General features: G+C 41.7%; 2 protein-coding genes across 6 annotated transcripts; one reads left to right on the top strand and one right to left on the bottom strand.

The window, feature by feature from the left end:
• The first annotated feature begins 17 nt into the window (after positions 1–17).
• Positions 18–6,459, top strand: TXNL4A (thioredoxin like 4A). Of its 3 annotated transcripts, none has more exons than XM_081014331.1 (4): positions 18–130; positions 1,285–1,457; positions 5,631–5,734; positions 6,103–6,459. In XM_081014331.1, the coding sequence occupies exons 2-4, from the start codon at positions 1,305–1,307 to the stop codon at positions 6,272–6,274; spliced, it is 429 nt and encodes a 142-aa protein (XP_080870457.1). In that variant the 5' UTR covers positions 18–130; positions 1,285–1,304; the 3' UTR covers positions 6,275–6,459. The 3 variants fall into 3 exon arrangements, with proteins under 3 accessions (XP_080870457.1, XP_080870458.1, XP_080870459.1); XM_081014332.1 differs by lacking the exon at positions 18–130 and adding an exon at positions 141–485; XM_081014333.1 differs by lacking the exons at positions 18–130; positions 1,285–1,457 and adding an exon at positions 3,613–3,689.
• On the bottom strand, positions 6,183–18,910 carry HSBP1L1 (heat shock factor binding protein 1 like 1). 3 transcript variants are annotated; one of them, XR_013988786.1, is made up of 5 exons: positions 18,626–18,910; positions 10,425–10,491; positions 9,756–9,850; positions 8,610–8,737; positions 6,183–8,277 (listed from the first exon to the last, which is right to left on the bottom strand). XR_013988786.1 is itself a non-coding variant. In XM_081014328.1 (4 exons), the coding sequence occupies exons 1-4, from the start codon at positions 18,893–18,895 to the stop codon at positions 8,732–8,734; spliced, it is 438 nt and encodes a 145-aa protein (XP_080870454.1). In that variant the 5' UTR covers positions 18,896–18,910; the 3' UTR covers positions 8,592–8,731. The 3 variants fall into 3 exon arrangements, 2 of the variants coding, with proteins under 2 accessions (XP_080870454.1, XP_080870455.1); XM_081014328.1 differs by lacking the exon at positions 6,183–8,277 and having other exon boundaries at positions 8,592–8,737; XM_081014329.1 differs by lacking the exon at positions 6,183–8,277 and having other exon boundaries at positions 8,592–8,737; positions 18,510–18,741.
• Between the last annotated feature and the right edge of the window lie 1,755 nt (positions 18,911–20,665).

Genomic DNA, 20,665 nt, shown 5'->3' with positions numbered 1-20,665 from the left:
GGCGCTTACCCGCCTCGCCACCCCACCCCGCCCGGCCTCTAAGTTCGGCGGCCGCCGGTCGTCGCGAGCGCGCACGTGTCCTTCGAGGCGCCTGTGGGGAGCCGTTACAGCCGTTATTCCTTTGCGTTCGGTGAGTGGCTGTTATCTGGCGGGCTGGAGTCCGCGGGCGGGTGAACGGTCGGGAGACGGAGGAGTTCAGCAGCGTTAGGAGGGCCGCAAGCTCCCCATCCCTTGGGGTTTGCAGAATCCCACGGAACCTTAAACCGGCCTCGGCTTTCCTTACCCCACTCTTATCTCACAGCCCGTGCCATAGCCCTGGTCAAGACGACGCTACCCTATTTGGCCGCGTTTATATGTTGCTCTGCGGTTTGAAAACGTGCAGAACGGCTCTTGGAAGTGTCAGAACAATCATGGTATATATAACAAAACCTGAACAGACAGGAGAGCAGCTGGAACATGAGGGAAGAGGACTTGACTAAGAGGATGTAAGATAAAATGGTTTCAAAAGGCCTGGGCATATGATATTCACTTCACCTAGAAGGAGATCAGGCTCGATGTCAGGGGAAGGTGTTACAGATCCAGGGCACAAAACACGAAAATGCCCTTATCCTAGGGTAACTGAAGGTTTAGCCTTCAATTTAAGGGCATCTTAAAAATGATATTGATATTTGGGGTGTATCATATGGTCCTGTCTATCTTTTTGGTTCCAGGTCATTTAAAGCAGGCACGTCCAACTCCCAAGAGACTGTGATCTACTCACAGTATTAAAAAAACAACAACTGGCAGTGATCTACCCTTAAAAAAAAAAAAATCGCTAGGGGTCCAAAGATTGACCAGGAACACTCCGTGATCAACCAGTAGATTGCATTTGACCTGTTGGACATGCCTGATTTAGAACTTAGCATTAACCTTTAATCGTGCCCTTGTTTTCTCTTGGCTGATCCCAGCCAGACCCCAAAGTCACTTGTAAGTTCTTCTGTTCCTTCCTTTTGGAGAGAACAATCTGAACTTATTACCAACTGTCATGGACCAGAAGAATTGACCTCCCCCATCAACACATCCCTAATTATGTTGCACCATTGACTATGCAGTCTGCTGTGGTAGCTTAACCTTGGCTGCAATAACGGGGTAAACTAATTATATAACAATTTGCTTGCCTTACACAAGAATTCACTTCATGAGTTTACCAGTCAAAATCTAACAAATTGCTTTGTCTTGAATCAAACCTTTTTCTGTAACCTGAACCTGAACTGTAAATTATTGTCTTGTTGTTTTCTCCCACAGGTCTTACACATATTTTGAAAATGTCGTATATGCTTCCACATTTACATAATGGCTGGCAAGTAGACCAGGCCATTCTTTCAGAAGAAGACCGTGTGGTGGTCATTCGTTTTGGGCATGACTGGGATCCAACATGTATGAAAATGGACGAAGTTTTATATAGTATTGCTGAGAAGGTATTTCATTTTTATTAATATTGTATTATATCCATTTAATCCATATTTATATATTAAACCAATAACATAAGCTTATGAGAAAACATGCCAATTATTTTGTTTACATTTTTATCTGAGAAGGAACAACTGAAATGCATGGTTTTTATGTAAAATATTTTTTTCAGTAAAGGTCGCACACATCCAGAGTCATGTGAGTAGGCTTCCTCTTGTATCACGAGACTTCCTCTCTGCCCTCTGTAGCACTCCTGAAACCTGCCTGAGGGTCTTCCAACCCCCTGGAGCACAATTTTGTGGGAGTGGTACAAGGGAGGGGAGCAAAGGAAAGTTCATATTATGCTATAATAATGAATTATATTGGTTCTTGCCAGAATACAAAAGTTACTGACTTTCCTAAACTTATAATCTTTGTGGTTGCAATGAATGAAATTGAATTAGAATCACAAAAGGAGGCAGAACAAGGCAAAGTTCTTGTATTTCCTCAATGTTACATTGCCATTCGTTTGATTGTTTTATGCAGTTGTGGTCCTTTAATTTTGTTTGTTAACTGTTTCTTACTGTAGAGTAATTGTTTCCAAATCAGCTTTTCTACTGAAAAACTTTACCAGGCTTCCTCAACCTCAGCCCTTCAGATGTTTTGAGACTACAATTCCCATCATCCCTGACCCCTGGTCCTCCTAGCTAGGGATCATGGGAGTTGTAGGCCAAAAACATCTGGAGAGCCGAGGTTGAGGACGCTTGCTCTTTACCTATCTGCTGCAACACTCCTGCATTATTGAAGAAAGTTCTAGGGGTATAACTACCTCATGTAAAGGCCTGGATAAGCCTTTCAGATCTGATTATTGCATCATGTTAATTGAAATTATATCCTAGAATGGAACCCTAGCTTTTTATCAGAGAGGAAGATTGATAGGCATTTGCAAGCCATAGTTTAGGGTAGACCTAATGCTGATCTTAATATTCATCTAACCTGTTTATCATTAAAAATGATCCCAGAATGTTTTACAATATACAAAATAAATACACCACTCACAATGAAATCATTTTCATAAAACAAATAAAATGCTAAAAATTCTTAATCACAACAGATTGATAAGTCGCTGAGAGCAGGCTACACAACTGTATACCAGTTTAGCAAAAAACCTGGGCGAATGTTTTTAACTGTTGCTGAAAATCTATCAGTTTCAGCACCAGTTGGATCTGGGAAAGAAGGGCATTCCACAGTTTGGGTGCTGATATTAAGAATGCCTTCAAGCTTCCAGGAACCTCTGCATTATTGGAACATAGTTTGAAAAACAGTGTTCTATACCATTGTAAAGAATTTACTGGTACTTGGATAGGTGGTAGATGAGGGAGGTTTGGCATATATTTTAAAGCAGCAAATATGCTAAAGGTAGTTGCAGACGTTATGGGGGCTGAAATAAAATAGGACTCTTTCTGTCACATGAAGGGCGCCTTTGGATCTAACCTTATATAAAATTGCATTGCAGAAGTTTTTGTGAAAACTAAAATAATAAAATTCATACATATGCTATTAATAACAGCATAGAATTCAAACTGTTACGAAAACAACCCTAAAGGCAATCCAATTGCTTGTATTACTGCTTCTGAGCAATAAAAGACAAATTGACTTTAAACTTCAGGGCAAATATAGTAAGTTCATGTACCAAAATTGAGACAGAACTATTTAGTATTTTGACATTTTAAAGGAAGATATAGCTAGAAATATTAATAGGTGGGAGAAACATTGTCAAGGAAATGTCAAGGAAAAGGACATAATATTCTTTGGAATACTTTTATAGATAGTAATATAGTCCTACCTCGGGTTACAGACACTTCAGGTTGCATTTTTTTCAGTTTGTGGACCACTGAAACCCGGAGGTACTGGAACGGATTACTTCCGGGTTTCGGCAGTCGCGCATGCGCAGAAGTGCTAAATCACGCTTTGCGCATGCACAGAAGTGCTGAATTGAAACCCACGCGTGTGCAGACACGCTGCTGCGGGTTGCAAATGTGCATCCCGCACGGATCACGTTCGCAACCCGAGCGTCCACTGTAGTTGAAAAACTAGTAACTTGGCAAGCATATTGGCACTTAAATTTTACGTGGGGGAAAAAGAACAATGTAACTTTGTATTTGAACATCTCCCTCTGCAGAAATAGCAGATTAAAGAGGGTGATCCTTCCTCATCTTCTTGCTTACAAGTCCTGTTCGGATATCACTGCTGTACAAAGAGTGAGTAATCAGTTGTACTGCATATTTACACTAGAACCATCATGCAAACCTATTGTTATGCTACAGTTATATTCTGCACTGGGAGAAAATTTAGTTGACAGTGAGCACTGAAGTTTCCAGTTTCCATGCTGGTCACTATCTTAGATAGAATTTCCAGTAAGTGCAGCTTGTTCTTCCACTGTTTATGCTCCTTCTCTGATACACTATGCATAATTTCCAATATAACCATGCAGTTCTGGGGTGTAAAAGTTAACATACGTGTTTTGGACAACAGTGACTTCCTGTCAGGTCCAGCAAAACAAAAAGTTTGCCAATATGTGCCGCTAAAGAAAAAGGCTTTTAATAATATTTGTCTACTTCTGTTCTTATGAGCTGCATATCTGACCCCATCATCACTAAACATTTAAAGCGGTGTCATACCATTTTAAACAGTCATAGATTCCCCCAAAGGACCCTTAGAACTAGTTTGTCAAAGGAGCTGAGAGCTGCTAGACCCCTATTCCCTTACAAAGCTACAATTCCCATAGTCCCTGGGAGATGGATTGATTGTAAAACCATTTTGGAAATTACTGTTTTGTAAGCGGAATGGGGTCTTTCTGTCTCTAGCATTCAAAATCAAAAATGAACTCCTTGGCATAATGAGACTTTTTATTTCCTGGTCTTTGAGCATTGAGGGTTTGGCATCATGTTTTAGGGTTTTAATACTAACACAAGGGTCACATATTTTTAAATTTTCAGAATTCTCTAAGTCTTGCAGTAGGGTTATAAGTGCCTTAAGAAACATATATTCCACTGTATTAAAAATAGATACTTATGCATAGGTTCTTACAGGTTTATGTGTATATTAGTGTGTTGCAAAGGTTGTCAACCTTTTTGGGTCCACGGCTCCCTTTACCAACTACATTCTTTCTGTGGCCCCCCGTGAGGCTCAGGAGCCCAGTTATGTCACCCTTTTCCTGCAGAGCTGGCAGCCCCTCACCCCTTTTTGAACCTTTTTGTATCCAGTCCTGGCATCCAGTGAAATATGGATGTGTTTACAGGTGTGTGTCTAATATAGGAGAGGTAAACAGGAACTGAGCAGAAACAGCAAAGTTTCTTGTATTGTGAATTTTTGAAGGGATATTTACTGAGACTTTTTGTGGGTCTTATAGGAGATACTGGTGGGTACACTGTGGCCCACAGACACCACACTGGCAACCCTGACCTTCTTGTTTTTCTTCCTTCCCAAATCTCTTATATACTAGTAAAATATGTCTGAAGTGTTAAACTCATTGGCAATTGCAGAACAGTGTATTTTTTAAAATTAAGCTGTTTCAATCATCACTGCCACAGTATCAGTATGACCTACTGCATTGGGTGGGAGCTGTAAACTAATGAAGATTATGTGCAAATTAATACTTAACAACTTGAGATTTCCTAAAGCTTGCAGAAGAACAAACGTTGAATTCTGGCTGCTACTGGGCATAGTGCAAATGGATCGGACCTGAACATATCTAAAATATAAAACCGTATTCTGTGTTTCAGTTCTTGTTATGTGTGTCTTTCGTTTTGAAACAAAATGGGAAAGACTTGTATCCTTTGGGAAGCAAATCCCAGTGAGCATGTTTCTCTGTAAACTTCAATACAGTGGAACCTTGGGTTGCAAACATGATCCGTGCGGGAGGCATGTTCGCAACCCGCAGCGCCACGTCTGCGCACGCGTGGGTTGTGATTTGGTGCTTCTGCACATGCACAAAGCGCGATTTAGCGCTTCGCATGCGCGACTGCCAAAACCCAGAAGTAACCTGTTCCAGTACTTCCGGGTCCGGCACAGTGTGCAACCCGAAATCGTGTAACCAGAAGCGTCTGTAACCCGAGGTAACACTGTATTGTGAAGCTATTTTGCTTACAATTAATGTTTTAGAACGTAGTATGTTCTAAACACACATTCCTCTCCCATAGGTGAAAAATTTTGCTGTTATTTATCTTGTGGATATCACCGAAGTGCCAGACTTCAACAAGATGTATGAACTGTACGATCCCTGTACGGTCATGTTTTTCTTCAGGTATACTATAACTTGTATATTTTAAGCTGATAAGTGTTTTCCAGGCTTTCTCTAATTTTTGACTGAATCTGTTTATTTGTGTCATGTAGTGCAACTAAATAAGCTGCAGAATAGAGTAACTTTATTGATGTCTGTAATCCTACAAATTTCTGTTGAATACCACTGGTACAGCACTGGATACAACCCCATTAATCTAATCTAGTTTTAGTATAAAGGAAATATACATTAAAGTAAATCACTCCATCCTGCCCAAATGGAGATGGAGATAGGGAGGAGTATATATTGCAGAACATGGGGGCTACATGAAATACTATGTAACTATAATATATTAATAATATCCTTCCCCATTTTTCTTTCCTTTCTTAAAGAAACAAGCACATAATGATTGATTTAGGCACTGGTAACAACAACAAAATTAACTGGGCAATGGAGGACAAACAAGAGATGATTGACATCATAGAAACAGTTTATAGAGGAGCACGTAAAGGTAGAGGTCTTGTTGTATCACCCAAGGACTACTCAACCAAATACAGATATTGATCATTTGATCATTTTACTACAAGTCTACTTCTGGAGCTTCGTAAACTCAAACTTTGTATAAAGTGTTCTTTCTTGCTTTCGTCCCCATTGTGAATATATTTTTGAATATATGTAAATATGTTATCTTATTTTTTAAGCAAAAAAACTTGCTTGATTTTAGAAATAAAGTATGTCTTTTACACATAGTGTTTTGAATCTTACATTTTTCAGAATATTATTTTTATAAAACTATTATTTTTTATAGGAATGGACTGAGCTATGTCCAGTTGAAACATAACAAATGCCTCTAGACAACATAAACCATATTTCATCAGAATATAAAAATACAAAAATACAGTACAGTGGTACCTTGGTACTTGAAGGGCTTGGCTCCCGAACGCCACAAACCCAGAAGTAAGTGTTCCGGTTTGTGAACATTTTTTGGAAGCTGAACGTCCAACACGGCTTCCGATTGAGTGCAGGAAGCTCCTGCAGTTAATCGGAAGCCATGCCTTGGTTTTTGAACTATTTTGGCAGTCAAATAGACTCCCAGAACAGATTAAGTTCGAGAACCAAGGTACCACGGTATAAGTCCCACAAGGCACATTTTTGTGATTGGCTTGGATCCAAATACTGTTCTCTTATCACCAGATGGCTGGGTTGGTGGACATGGGATGTGAAGGTCTGTAGATAGGAGGGATTGGAATGATCCCTCTCATGTGAGCAAGTAGAAAGTGCCTTACAGAGCAGGAATTTTGGATTCAAGCAATTGTTTAAGGCTCACCTTTAGAATCTGGGAATCTAAAGTGTCATGGATACCAGAAAACATGCATAGCACCAACTGATACAAATCACTGTAATATTAAGTAATCATTGTAATAAGGGAATTCAGTCAGTGTTTTATGTGTTCCACTTTCAGAGCCTAAAGCAGTTCCAGTATAGATTTTTCAAGAAAGTTGGAAGGCAGACAGTATCCATTGCTGGCCAAAAAGAAATACATGTCCCAGGATGTCTTTGAAGAAAAAAGGCAACTTTCCTCCCTTCTTTTATTTCCTCCCCTCTTAGCATAATTATGCTATGTTTTTAAAAAGGTAAAGGGTGGTGCTGTGGTCTAAACCACTGAGCCTCTTCGGCTTGATTATTATGAAGTCAGCAGTTCGAATCTGTGCGATGGGGTGAGCTCTCGTTGCTCTGTCCCAGCTTTGCCAAACTAGCAGCTCGAAAGCATACCAGTGGAAATAAATAGGTACCGCTGTGACGGGAAACTAAACGACATTTTCATGCACTCTGGCTTCCGTCAGTGTTCTGTTGCACCAGAGGTGGTTTAGTCATACTGGCCACATGACCCAGAAAGCTGTCTGGACAAACACCGGCTCCCTCGGCCTGAAGCGAGATGAGCGCCACACCCCATAGTCAAGTTTGACTGGACTTAACTGTCCATGAGTCCATTACCTTTACTTACTACAGTTTTTACTGAAAGGAGATATATAGGAATTTCCTTCAAAAAGAAATATTTTGTTTGGCCTCTACACACAAATATTTTGTAGAAACAAAACTAAAGCACTATAATTCAGCAGTGGCAATTCCTTGTTTGTTTCAAAAGTATCCTCTCAGTTAAAAATTTATATTAATAATTTTGGGGCTGCTCAGCCTCAGGGGGCCCTAATTCTGTGCGTATCTATAAACCTGCCACTGGTTCCTAGGTTTATTTGTGTAATTCACATATGGTGTTACAAGTTGACATGGGCTTGTGTGCTTCTGGGTTACGGTTCTTACATAATTAAGACACCTAATATCTTGAATTTATCCTGAGAATTAAAATCAATTTAGTTCTGGCTGGTCTGTGCTCCAGTGGCATGCAGTGGTCAGAGTTCAAAACATGCAACTCATACAGGTACTAGTCAGCCAATGAGGTGGGAGGAGGGAACATAGGAGAATGCAAACATCTGAACTTTTTCCCAGTTGTGTTAGTCTTAGTATGGTCTCTTCTCATCTGGTGCTCATAACATTTATCCCTGTATGATCTACCAAGAGGAAAAGTAGGGTTGTTGAGCTTTATTTAGTTTTGCCCAAAGTTGTTGAGCAACAAAACTGGCACACCGGACAACCCTAGGGAAAGATAAGAACCCGTGGGCAAAAATACAATGGAAACTTACATGAACATAATCTGTGTTTGTTTATATTATGCTGATAAAAATATGAATCACCATGGTCTTCACTGTTACAGTAAACTAGGTTTCAGTGTTCGTTGGGGTGATTCCAATGTTAGACACACAGGTAAACTTAAGTAGTCCACCGATCTCAAGGATGAATAATGACTTTGACTCATGCGAAAGTGTTTAAAAGCAAATGATACCTTCATTAGAGAAATAATGAATGCAAGTGACTTTACATGCTCTGCTTGATTTTTCTTCCGCTATAGCTATACAGTTATTCAGTTCCAAGCGTAGGTTTTTTGTCGTTTTCATGTCTCCCTCTTCAGTGCTGCACAAAATTAATATTAGCACAAGGCTTGAGTTAAAATTAGGAAAATGAAACCATCAGGCCTGAATTTGGCCTCTAAATAGACTTTCATTATCACATTACACATTTACATATTCTTCTAATTTATAATGAAAAGAATGCCATTGAATGAGTAGACACATTTTTCTGGTGAATTTTTTTGTACTAGAACAATATAATGTCAGAATATTCTTATGACAGAATATTTAGCTATACTAAACAGGCATCTGCTATGCCATTCTTCTGCAACACGCTGCATCTACTTAATTTTAGTTTCCCTGAACTATCTGTAACTGCATGTCTTCCCTACACTCAGTTGAGTGTTCTCTGTCTTGCAGAAACTCACCTACATTTGCATTGTAATTAAACTACTATGCATTCATACCTTCTTTTCCACACCCAAGCACTTTTGAGTACTCAGTTGTTGAATACACTCTTAAAATAACTGCTTCTCTCATTGGCTTGAGTTAACTTCTACCTCTATTAGCCTGTCCATGCTTTAATATTAGCAGAGGGGGATTTCCCTCACTTTCTATTGTTAGGAGATGCTAATTTGGTAATGACATGGAAGAGCCTTCTCTGTGAAGCGCAGTCCTACACTCAGGATTTTTGACATGTACGAGCTAAATAAATGTACTAGTTTGCTCAGGTACTTTAAATTTTGTTTGTAAAAAATGTATTCATGACTTAAATTTTTTTAAATGAATCATTGATTTAGCCTTCTCTGTTGAGCTATTTGCTGGTCTTTTTAAGAAAGAAAAAGGTTTTGTTTTGAAAAGGATTTTATCAATAAATCTATCACTGAAGGGTGGCTATTAATCTTCAACCAATCAGTCAGTCAGTCAGTCAATCAATCAATGTAATGTAATGTAATGTATTACTGCAGCCCAAACAAAAAGAACACTGAGAGTGTTTTCGTCTGAACTGGTGTTTCAGAAATATTATACTCCCAGACAGATGACTATCAATACCACATTATTTTACAAAGCCAGAATCTTACCGTTAGTTCTTCACTGGTGTTTTCTATCCCAGCTTGTGCCATTAGTCCAGTAACATGCTTCTCTAAATCATCTATGCGCTCGCCCATTTCATCTGGTAATAAAAGGTTAAAGAGCATTGTGGTTGTTTTCTTTGTCATTAGTAATCAAGCAGTGGAAAGACAGATTGCCCTTTCACCAGGTATTGTCTAATGCTCAAAGTGACATGAAACTGAAGGACATGCCAGTCAAGAGTGGTTTTGACTGAGAAAACAGGCTGCAATCCTATATGCATGCTCGGTGAATTCAATGGAACTTACTTCTGTGTAGGCATAAGATTTTTGTTTTGGCATTGGTCAGTATAAATGACTGGTATAGCTTCTCTATGGCCCTTTAATGGCCCTTGGTGGACTGAAGTAATAAATGAGAGCTACTGGGCTCCCTTATGTATTTGCATAAGATTTATTGGATTCCCATCACTGATTACTGTTCCAGGCAATTAGTACAATTTCTTTTTAGCAATTATTACAATATATTTGAATGTATTTTTATCCAACTTTTAGAATCATAAGCAGTTATTTTGAAAAAAAAAATGGTAATTATAAATCAAGCAGGTTACATAAATGGCTTCAAAAGTGTGATCAATCGGCAGAATTTGTGATTAGTTTTAGAAAATAAACTGAAAAGGATATTTCTTAGAAGTAATTTGTCCGTCAGTGCTTGAAAGTTTTCCTGTAACTGTTGTAGTAGATTTTCTGCCTGGAAAAAGGATACTGTTAGCAAAACGTGTTTATGCTGTTGGAAAATGAGTCCATCAATTTGCTGTAATAAAATGGCATCAAAATAGTCGGCTTGGATTTTGTACACTGGGATAGGAAATGCTAGCTACATATTAAGGCTGACTAAAGGAAGGTATTGTAAAGTGCATGTATACTCAGAAGAAAGAAGAATGTCTTCCTACGTGCAATGGGCTTCATCACAATCCTGAATTTGCATGAAGTCAGGGTAGTGGAGCAAAAGAAAAGGCAGATTATATAACACCAGTGGCCATGGCATGGGAGTGAGAAGGGAGAGATACTGACAGGGATAAAATAGTGGCTCAAAACAACAGGCGACTGAATAAAGCAGGAATGGAAGAAACAAAGGAGAACAGCAATTTTGAACATTGGCAGAGGTTTGCGTAAAGTACCTTCATACAATGGAATATTTTAGGGCTCCACATCCTTTATCTCTCTCACATGAGTCAGCTGAGGAATGGAAGAGGGAAAAGGTTGAGTACAGTGAGAAGGAAAGAATCCTGAAAGAAAAAAGTGGGTGTTTTAAACAAGTACAGATATCTGAGTAAAGCAAGAATGGAGGGACCCATGGGTGTAGCCAGGGGGAGCCGCTGCCCCCCTAAATCAAGTAAATAAATAAAAATACTTAACTGACCAATTGCATTGCGGATTACTCGGTTCTGCCCCCCAACATAATGTCTGCCCCCCTAAAATAAATCCTGGCTATGCCCATGGCTCAGGGACCAAGGAAAATTGTGGTTTAAAACAACAGTGCAGTAGAGGTCTGGATACAGTAAGGATAGAGGGACCCAGAGGAAAAGTAAGATTATGAATGGAAAAGCATAGTCCTATGGTCACTGAGAAGCTTTCTCAAGGGCAAAGGATATTGTAGATGCCTCACTATGAATGTGGAGAGAGAATTTCATTCTTTGAGAACTCTTTGCTGTGGCCACAGAGGTTTCAGCTCTGCAGCACCAGTGCTCTGATGCAAGGAGATGGCTCATTATCTGGGGGAGGGCAGATTGAATGAGGCAGTGGATCCAAAGTCTCCATTTCCTGGATAGACCCTCCAAATTAGAAGAAAACTACACCAGCCCTGGAGCTGGTGTAGGGAATTTGTCCCATGGGACTCAATAGGAGCAAAACTGAAAACCAAATGAGACAAAAAACAAGAACACTGAAATTGTTGGGAAAGAAAACTGAATGAAAGCCCAGTGGGACTCAGATACAGTGCTTCTTCCACCATTAAATCTGCCCACCCATCATGATGAGATGGCTCTGCCAATCTGTTTCAACAACATATTTTTTCTCTGTAACATTTCTGTTTACGTGTGAATGCTACTAATATGCTCAGGGGTGGGGGCAGAAATGATTGCATAAGTGCTTGGCACACCAAGAATTTATATTTGACATGGAAGCTATAATTATCAATGTGTGATTATAAAAGAACAAAGAAGCTCAAGCATGAATCCATTATGTAACATGCTATTGGGAAATGAGAATCTTGTAAGAAGAGTGTGCAACAACCGTGTATTGTAAAGTTAGTATCTCTGTACCTGTCAGCATCCTAAAAATAGAAAACAGGCCCATATCCAGCTGAGAGAGGATGATTGTATTGTATATACGGTACTTTAAAAGTTACATTTACTCTACCAATTGTGATTAAGATATATAGAATTCAAGTAGGAACACTTCCCCTTGTGGCTTTTGTTACTTATAACAAATATCAATCAATTTCTTTATTCGACCGATAGTCAGAATTAAAACATTACACAATAATTATAAACTATAACATCATAAGTTACATAAGGTACATAAGTAAGGTAGGGCCACAGTACTAGATCTCTCACAGATAACCCACGTCAAAGCATTCAATTATACGTTTCCGACACTTGAGTGCCAGGAAAAGAAATTTAGCCACTGACAAGGTTGTTTTCCCAGAAGACTTATTTAGCAGATATGCTGTCTGCTTTCCTCTTTGTCGGGAACTGAGCTGGGGTAAGTATGGAGTTATAAGATACTGTCTTAAATCGTTGTAGAAGGGACAGCTCAATAAAATGTGCTCTGTGGATTCTACCTCACCCAATGCACAGTGGCATAATCTCTGGTCATATGGGACTCCTCCATATCTTCCCTTCAGGACCGCCGAGTCAAGAACATTCAGCCTAGCCGCAGTAAATAGTCTGCGGTATTCCACGTAGTGGATATCCGCCAGGTAGCGAGCTGGAGCAGCCCGATACAACTGCTCCCCCAGAAACAACCCAGGTTTCACACGGGCTATGTCCTCCTGTCTGGCAATATCCCTTAATCTTTGCGCGATCACCGCCTTTGCGTGGCTATACGTCATGGACTCTATATAAAGGGAGGACAACCCACACTTCTGCACTTCCTCCACTATCTCCCCTTCCCATGGAGATTTAAAGTTATCCCTCAGAATCAAGGGGGCCAAACCCACCGGTCTGAAACAGAGCTTGAGCCATAGCCATAACTTCGCTTTCAGGGCCACATACCTAAAGGCTTGACAACCGGTTTCCAGTCTCATGATCGCACCTGCCACAGAGGGGGGGATCCTGAGTATGGCCCTGAGGAATTGGGTTTGGATAGATTCCAATTTTTCAAAATCCCTACGTGAGCCCAAGGCAATGCCCACCAGCAGAAGAGGGAGGACTTTCATTTTAAAGAGACGTAAGGCAACATTGACAGTTTGTGCCTGTTTCTTGGAGTACAGGGTTCTAATCATCAGGGCTGCTTTGGATGCATTCGAGGCTATGTATTCTCTGTGCGCCAGGAAGGACCTATTTGATCTTACAACCTGACCCAGGTACTTGAAGCAACTGACCTGCTCTAAAGGAATACCATTAATTGACCATAAATTAGGTTTCGGTCGAGCAGCAAAGACCATTATTTTGGTCTTGGCATAATTTAATTGGAGCTCGTGTTGGGTCTCATATTCATGAAGAGCTCGAAGCATCCTCCTTAATCCGATGGGGGAGGTAGCTAATAGGGCGGCATCGTCCGCATACAGTAGGACATTCAAGGCTCGTCCTGCCAGTTTTGGTGGATGGAAATCAGCATTTGCCATATGCACCACTAGCGAATTAATATAGAAGTTAAACAGAGCAGGGGCAAGCAAACAGCCCTGTCTTACCCCCCTAGTGGTGGCAACCGGATTGGAGACTAGCCCCTTACTATCTATCCTAATCCTCAAGAGGGTATTTGTATGCAAATTAATAATCAGCAAGAGAAGGCGGCGGTCGATAGATGTCGCTGCCAATTTTGTCCATAGCTGGTTCCTGGGAATTAGATCAAAGGCCTGCTTAAAGTCTATAAAGGCGACGTGGAGGGCTTTTAGGCCATTGCCAGCGTACTTGGTGGCCAAGTGATTTAGGATTAAGATTTGGTCTGTTGTTGATCTTCCGGGGCGGAAACCCGCCTGTTCCTCTGCGATGATATTGTTGCTTTCCATCCAGGTCGTTAATTTGTTAAGTAGAAATCTTGAATAGATCTTCCCGATAACATTTAGCAGGCTAATTGGTCTAAAATTGGCCGGGTCTGTGCGCGGCCCTTTCTTGTGAATTAACACAATCAGTGCAGAGTTCCAGCTTGGAGGAAATTGTGCTGTTTTGTTTATATAAGTAAAAAGAGCTGCTAGGGGTGGACACCACCAATCCTTATTGGCTTTAATAACATCTATGGAAATAAGATCGTCTCCGGGTGCCTTGCCCGCCTCAAATTGGCCTATAAGTGTTTCCACTTCAGAGCAGGTAACAGGATCCCACTCTGGCAAGGGGGCCAAATCTAACCTTCCTCCGCTAGCTGCGTGAGCTGCATGTAAAACGGAGAAGAAGCTTTCCCAGGTGTCAGCTGAAATTTGGGGTTCTATCCTTGACAACGGTCTACCCAGGTATCTGGAAATTTGGTGCCAAAAGGAGGAGGGATTTCTATTTTCTGCAGCTTTTAGAAGGTTCTTCCAATCATTTCTTTCTGCCGCACGCTTCTTTTCCTTTAATAGTGCTTTATACCTTCTCTTGAGGTTCATAAGGTGACTGCTAGGTGCGGAGTCATTTGATGCCCTATATGCCAAGAATTCATTATATAGGTTGTTCTTGAAGTGCCTACATTCCTCATCAAACCACTTTTTATGAGAGAAATGGTTACTATTCATTACCGGGGTCTTAGCCAACGAAGGTTTTAGCAGTTCTACTAAATTGTCATATATTGGCAGTGGCTCAACTGCCTGGATAAGGGAGTCCCTTGTCTCTTGCAGTTGGTCAGACCAAAGGAGTTCATTTATCCGTTGAGCCATATTGTCGGTCCATTTTAAGGCAGTGGGCCTCATCTGAAGCTGGTTATTTGTAATAGGCACGCAGGAATAGGTAGCCAATTCTCCATCCAGGGTCAGAGAAAGTTCTAATGGAAAATGGTCACTTTCCAGCCTCGTTACCACCCTAAAGTTGGAAATTTTGGGAATTAGGTCTACTGATGTCCAAATAAAGTCTATGGTAGAGGCTCGGGAGCCTGACCAGAAAGTAAATTCGGCAGGGTAATCAGAACTGAGAGCTCCGTTTAAAAGGTGAAAATTAAGAGCCATCAAAGTTTGTCTACATTTAAAACCTGCATATGTAGCAACACTGTCTTTAAAATTCCTGGGTAAAAGGTCTGAGGTTAAAATGGGTAGTGAGGGATATTTATTATATTTAGCAAATAATGATTTATCAGAGTGAGACAATCGGCCATTGAAATCTCCTGCAACTAGGAAGGTGGCTTCAGGATATTTCTCTAGGAGAGTTTCAAGAGTCTGTTGAATTTCCCTCCATCTTTGGTCCACCAGGTTTTTCTTATAGATTGGGTGCAAATAAACATTAATCACCACGAACACTTCCTCCGCTGTTTGTAGCTTAACACCCAGCATGGATGACGACTGGATGTCGATTTGTTCCACCTGCAGGTTTAAGGCCAAAGAAACTAGGGTAGCCAACCCACCTTGTGGTCTGCCAGGAGATAGTAAATTCTGATGTGCATTCAGGTAGAAGCCCTTATACCCTGATAGGGAGAAGCCCTCACAAGCCCAGGTCTCTTGCAGCAAAAGAATATGACTGCCTTTTATGTAGGCGACAAAGGATGGATCCATCAGCTTAGGTTTAATGCCAGCTACATTCCAGGATAAGAAAGTAAGTAATCTCCTGGTCACCCCTTCGAGTCATGCTGGGCCTTGCGGAACCAGCACGGCAGAATCCACCTGGGAATGCATGCGGCGAGGGGGGACAATAGGCTGGAAGAAGGAAGTAATTGTAGCTTGCTTACCAGGCAATTTCCGAGCACCACTTACCGCAGCAGCAGCCATGGATTGAGGCTTAATTATTGGTAGCTGCAGGGATGGATTCTGGTGCACAGGAGTATCACTTAACGACAGGTCCATAGACTCTACATTTAAAGTATGCTCTAAGATTGAGGGGGGTGGGCCTTTTGGATCTGCAGATGCTGTAGGGAACATGCAGTGTAAGGCAGGTGGAAGGCATCCTTTTCGGTTTGCCTCCAAAAGAGCATCCAGTCTTGCCACAGCTTCCGAATTTGACCAGAGGGTTGTCGAATCTTCCACTGTATCCTGCCCGGGCTTGACATCCCGAGGCTGTGCACAGCCAGGTTGCAGATCAAAGGTCGTTAAAGCAGGTACCACTTGGGCTTGTGTAGCCTGATCTACAATTGGTGAGGAATTCATCTTATTTACATGAGCATGATCTTCTGAGTTACGGAGACAGAGTAGCAACTCGTCCAATCTGTCCGTTATCTCTGTTCGCTCCAGTTTTGGCAATTGGGAGAAGGATAGAAGTAACTCACGCTCCGTAGAATTCTCCAAATGTATAGCCTTTGTCAGTGGAGGCAGGGGGGCGTCAAACCAGCTGATTAGATCTGCGGCCAGGGGAGTTGGGGTCGTGGCAATTGGCGGACCCTCAGACTTATCTGCTTTCTTTTTGAACAAGCAGTTTGGTAAGAGGGGGCAGATCTTGGTATTGGTAAAGACTCTTGTAGCAAGGATTCCATAGTTCATTAGAAGGCTTCTTGAGGACATAATAAGTGCAGGGAGCTTTTTGGTTTTAAAGGAGAGCAGCACTCTCTGCCTTTGAGGTCTGCTGCTAATATGATCAATATGCTTCAGGTCAATAGAGCTAGGGGTTACCCTCAGAAGCTCCGCTAGGTATCTCCTTATATCACTCTTATAATGCCAGTTTATCACCTTGCCTCTAAAGGGGCAAACCGTTAGGCAGATTTTGGTAGCTTGCAGCAGCAGTTTGTGAGGAGGTGCAGAGTGTTGTTCCTTCTTATTTGCTCACCTTGCTCACTTTTCTGATTGCCAGCAGCTTGAGGAATTATACAGGAGGTATGAGGTAAAACGGGTGCTCTGGGCATTTGTAAGGGCTTCATCTCAGGTGGAACATCAGGGGAACTGTCTTTACCTGTTAGGGATACAAGCGAGATAATCTTCTCCAAGGATCCTCGGATGTCTTTTATGTATTTAAAGATATAGTCCACTGTTCTAGCAACCAGGTCTAAAGTAGTCGAGTGTTCAAATAGTATCTCGTCAATGCAGCTTTCACGGGCTCTAGTGCAAACATTCGAGTGGATGCCAGTATTATTATTGCTTGAAGGTTTAGTAGGCAGGTTATCAAAAGGTTCTTTCACACTGGATTCCTCGTCATTCATCTCTGCTAGCAGTGTGAAAGAGTTTGAAACCGGGATATTAAAAATATCCTTTGTACTTTCAGATTCACTAATTTTTGTTTGTTTAGCAAGAGGCAGGCATCTCAGTTCCTCTGTGTCGTCTATATCTCTAGAATCTCTGGTACGTTTCCCAGTTCCTCTCCCACAAGCAGGGCTGTATAGTTGCTTAGTCATTTCTCTCTTCATGCAACCGCCCCAGTTTCAAGGTTAATGGTTGTCTCCCCGATAGAAAAAGGCGTCCTCCTACTTACTAATTTAAAACTAAGACTAAAAACTAAAAACTAAAGTTAAAAGTTAAAAGGTTTCTATACTCATTAAAACAATGTTAAAAGATAAATCAGGGAGCTCACACTCACGCTGACTAAGTGCCGTTCGCCATCTTGGAAATCCCCCTATAACAAATATGAATTTCCGGTTGGTGGCTTTTAGTACAGCAACCTTTTGTTGATTAATTAGTTAATGCAATATAGCAGTCTCATCAACTAAAAAGCTACAGTGATAAGATTATTGCACTGTTAATAGTTTTTTGAAATGCAATACAAGTCCTCGTTGCCTCTGCAGCTCATGTGTACATCAGCTAAGTCTAAGATGAGAACAAACTGTTTCTCCTTTAAAGCCGCTTTGTCTTGTATGCTGATTTGGGCAGACAGACGGGAACCGATTTGACTAAAACTCATTATTAATCGGCTAAGATTTCTTTGTGTGGCACAACCTATATGACACGCCTGTGAAGTACGAAAATGAAACAGGGGCAAGGATTAATTACTAAAATGAAAGTATCGTTTGAAGACTCCTGCACTTATCTGAATACTTCACGTTTATTATCTCCTGGTTAGGACTGTGATACGAATTAAAAGTATATAGTCTCATTTCCTGGAGTAAAGGCAAAGTTGAAAGTGGTATTAACTACCAGAGTGGCAACATAGGACGTGACACCTTCAGTTAAGAGGAATAACCGTGTCGTCGTCGTCCCTTCTATTTCCGTATTTCTGCCCTTTCTGCCTTCAGCTACTTTTTTCTGAGAGGCAAGAACCCCCCCCCCCATATGGACCGCCTTCCCTGCGGCTCCAAGTTGGCGAAATCTTCGACGGCTGGATTTCTCCCTGACCCGCTAGAAGTAGTACCCCATTTCCCACGCCCTATTTATTGCCAAAACAGCGACGAGACCCGTCCCCTCACTCCACGCAGCGACACATTTCGTGAGGGAGGCGCAGCCTTTGGGCTAAAACCCACGCAGCCCCGAGAGGCGCCGCCAAGTGCGAGGCAGCGTCCAGCACTCACGAACTGAGAGAGCTCCCTGGCGCTCTGAGGGTCGTTGTCCGCCATCCTGTCCTCCTCCTCCTCCCTCGCTGTGGTGGCGCCGCCGCCGCCTCGTCCCTCGCCTTCCCGCTCTTCACCTCCTCAAACGGCCGCTGGTTGGCAGGACAGTGGGAGAAGCGGGAGCCGGCGGCGCGCGCCTTCAGCCCCGCGCCTGCGCGGCGACGGGGTAGTGGTGGCCGTTGAGCCTGCCCGCCTCCGCCCCCGTAGCGACCCGCCCGCCCGCGTGCTTTGTCGCCAGGCGGCAGCCGTTGATGGAAGGCCGCGCTTAGTTCCCCGCCAACTGCCAACTTGTTCAAGGCACAGCTTGGATGTTTCAATGAATAGTACAAGTTGAGGGATGTATTCATGCAGTGTTTTTTCCCCCTCTTTAAAAATGTTTAGGGGTACTCTCATTTTTCTGCTCATATTGAAATACTGCCCCTCAATGAGGCCAAACTTAGATTCACACAATGTTTAGGGGTATGCGTCCCCCCAGAAAAAAATCACTGTATATAGTATATATACAGGAATATATACCATATTCCCTCTCTCATGTGGCTCTGAACATAAACCCCTCCCCGCATCAAATATAGTAAAAACAACAAGAAGAGAGAACTTTTCTATAAAAAAAGAAAATACTTTTTAATTAATAAGAAAGTGCATAACATCAAGAAAACAAAGGAGAGGAGACATAATCCTGGTAAGTATGGTCATTTCATCATTATTTAAGTGAATGTCCCACTGTAGATGTGCACCACGCATATCCCAGGCGAAACAAGGCTTTATTTCACCCTGGTCAAAGACCCAGTTGGCACCCATTTGCGTGCACACACACACACACACACACACAGGCTGGGAGCCTCAATGGCGCCCCTCAGTTTCAATAGCTAGCTGTCATCTGGCAGGGAAAGGAGACTATGGTGCTAGAGAAAACAAGTCAAAAGCCCTGCTGGACTGGCAGAACTGGTTTCACAGTTCTTGAGATCCTGACCATAATATTTGGAAGGAAACCCAGGCCACATATCTCCGTGTTGTCAATGAGGAATTCTTTAAAGAAGGAGTGTCTGGCAACCATAATTAAGGTTGAAACATACTCTCAAATGTTCCTGCTCACTCTTGAGTACACAGATGGCTTGCATTTGCTGAGAAAATATGTGTGAGAAACTGGCAGAACAAGTTATACTAGTACTGTAGATTGTGACTGCTTTTCTTTGAGCTTTCTGGGAGTCATCCAAAAAAACTGGATAAACGGATACCTGACTGAATATATCCGTATTTACAAAAACGACAAAGATTATTATTACAAAGCTTATTATTGATGGTTACATGCATATGTGTTGTTTAAACTTTATCATATTAATCTCAACTGCATTTCTAGTTTCATTATGAACTGTAAATGTTTCCATGTCATAAATGGCAACTGTGGGGAGGAAAAATTACTTGTCCAGTGCCACACAGAACACCATAGCTCAGCTAGGGAGTCCCATACGTTGCTGAGCCGCAGATCAAATACTGCCATTTTGTTCTTAATATGATTTGTGTTTTATTTTGGTCAGGAGTATGCTGGGCAGTATAATTATAAAGTCCCCTGTCCATGTTGGTTAGACGTGACAAAAGATAAGGGGAAAAGTTGAGGATTGGCAATTGAGATGTGAGAACTGAAGATGGCATCCAATAGTAATGGAAGGATAGGTGAGATGGGAATGTGATTGAAGATGGAATGGTATTTCTCTTCCCACAGTTTCTTCCTGGTGGGGCAGGGACTGCAGCTTTCCAAAAGCCTTTGGCCCCTTGGCTAGTGTCAGAGGCCACCGTGTGCTTCCTCCAGCTCTACAGATTGTATCAATCTGCAAAAATAATTGTAGGTGAAAGGCTGGCAGGAATACTTGTGGTTAAATTAGGCTTGATGGGAAATGCTGGATGTGTGCCATTTGATAATGAAGAGGGTGGGATATCTTAGTAAAAAAGAAAAGAAAAGAAATTGAGGGATGAAGCCTGCTTGTTAGGCTGCTGCATTGCCAAAGGTTAATTTCTTCATAATAATAATAAGAATTTATTATTTATACCCCGCCCATCTGGCTGAGTTTCCTCAGCCACTCTGGGCAGCTCCCAATCGAGTGTTAAAAACAATACAACAT

Source organism: Podarcis pityusensis, assembly GCF_964106645.2.
Source record: "Podarcis pityusensis genome assembly, chromosome: 7".
Lineage (NCBI taxonomy): Eukaryota > Metazoa > Chordata > Lepidosauria > Squamata > Lacertidae > Podarcis > Podarcis pityusensis.
This window is presented reverse-complemented; position numbering and strand designations above follow the sequence as displayed.

What these genes read in the sequence shown, in the direction of transcription:
- TXNL4A (XM_081014331.1), top strand. Translation starts at nt 1,305, where the DNA reads ATGTCGTATATGCTTCCACATTTACATAATGGCTGGCAAGTAGACCAG. An exon ending in TATATAGTATTGCTGAGAAG is followed by an intron (nt 1,458 to 5,630) that starts GTATTTCATTTT and finishes CCTCTCCCATAG; the next exon opens with GTGAAAAATTTTGCTGTTAT. An exon ending in ACGGTCATGTTTTTCTTCAG is followed by an intron (nt 5,735 to 6,102) that starts GTATACTATAAC and finishes CCTTTCTTAAAG; the next exon opens with AAACAAGCACATAATGATTG.
- HSBP1L1 (XM_081014328.1), bottom strand. Translation starts at nt 18,895, where the DNA reads ATGAATACATCCCTCAACTTGTACTATTCATTGAAACATCCAAGCTGT. An exon ending in ACCAGCGGCCGTTTGAGGAG is followed by an intron (nt 10,492 to 18,625) that starts GTGAAGAGCGGG and finishes TCCTTTTTCCAG; the next exon opens with GCAGAAAATCTACTACAACA. An exon ending in GGACAAATTACTTCTAAGAA is followed by an intron (nt 9,851 to 10,424) that starts ATATCCTTTTCA and finishes ACCTTTTATTAC; the next exon opens with CAGATGAAATGGGCGAGCGC.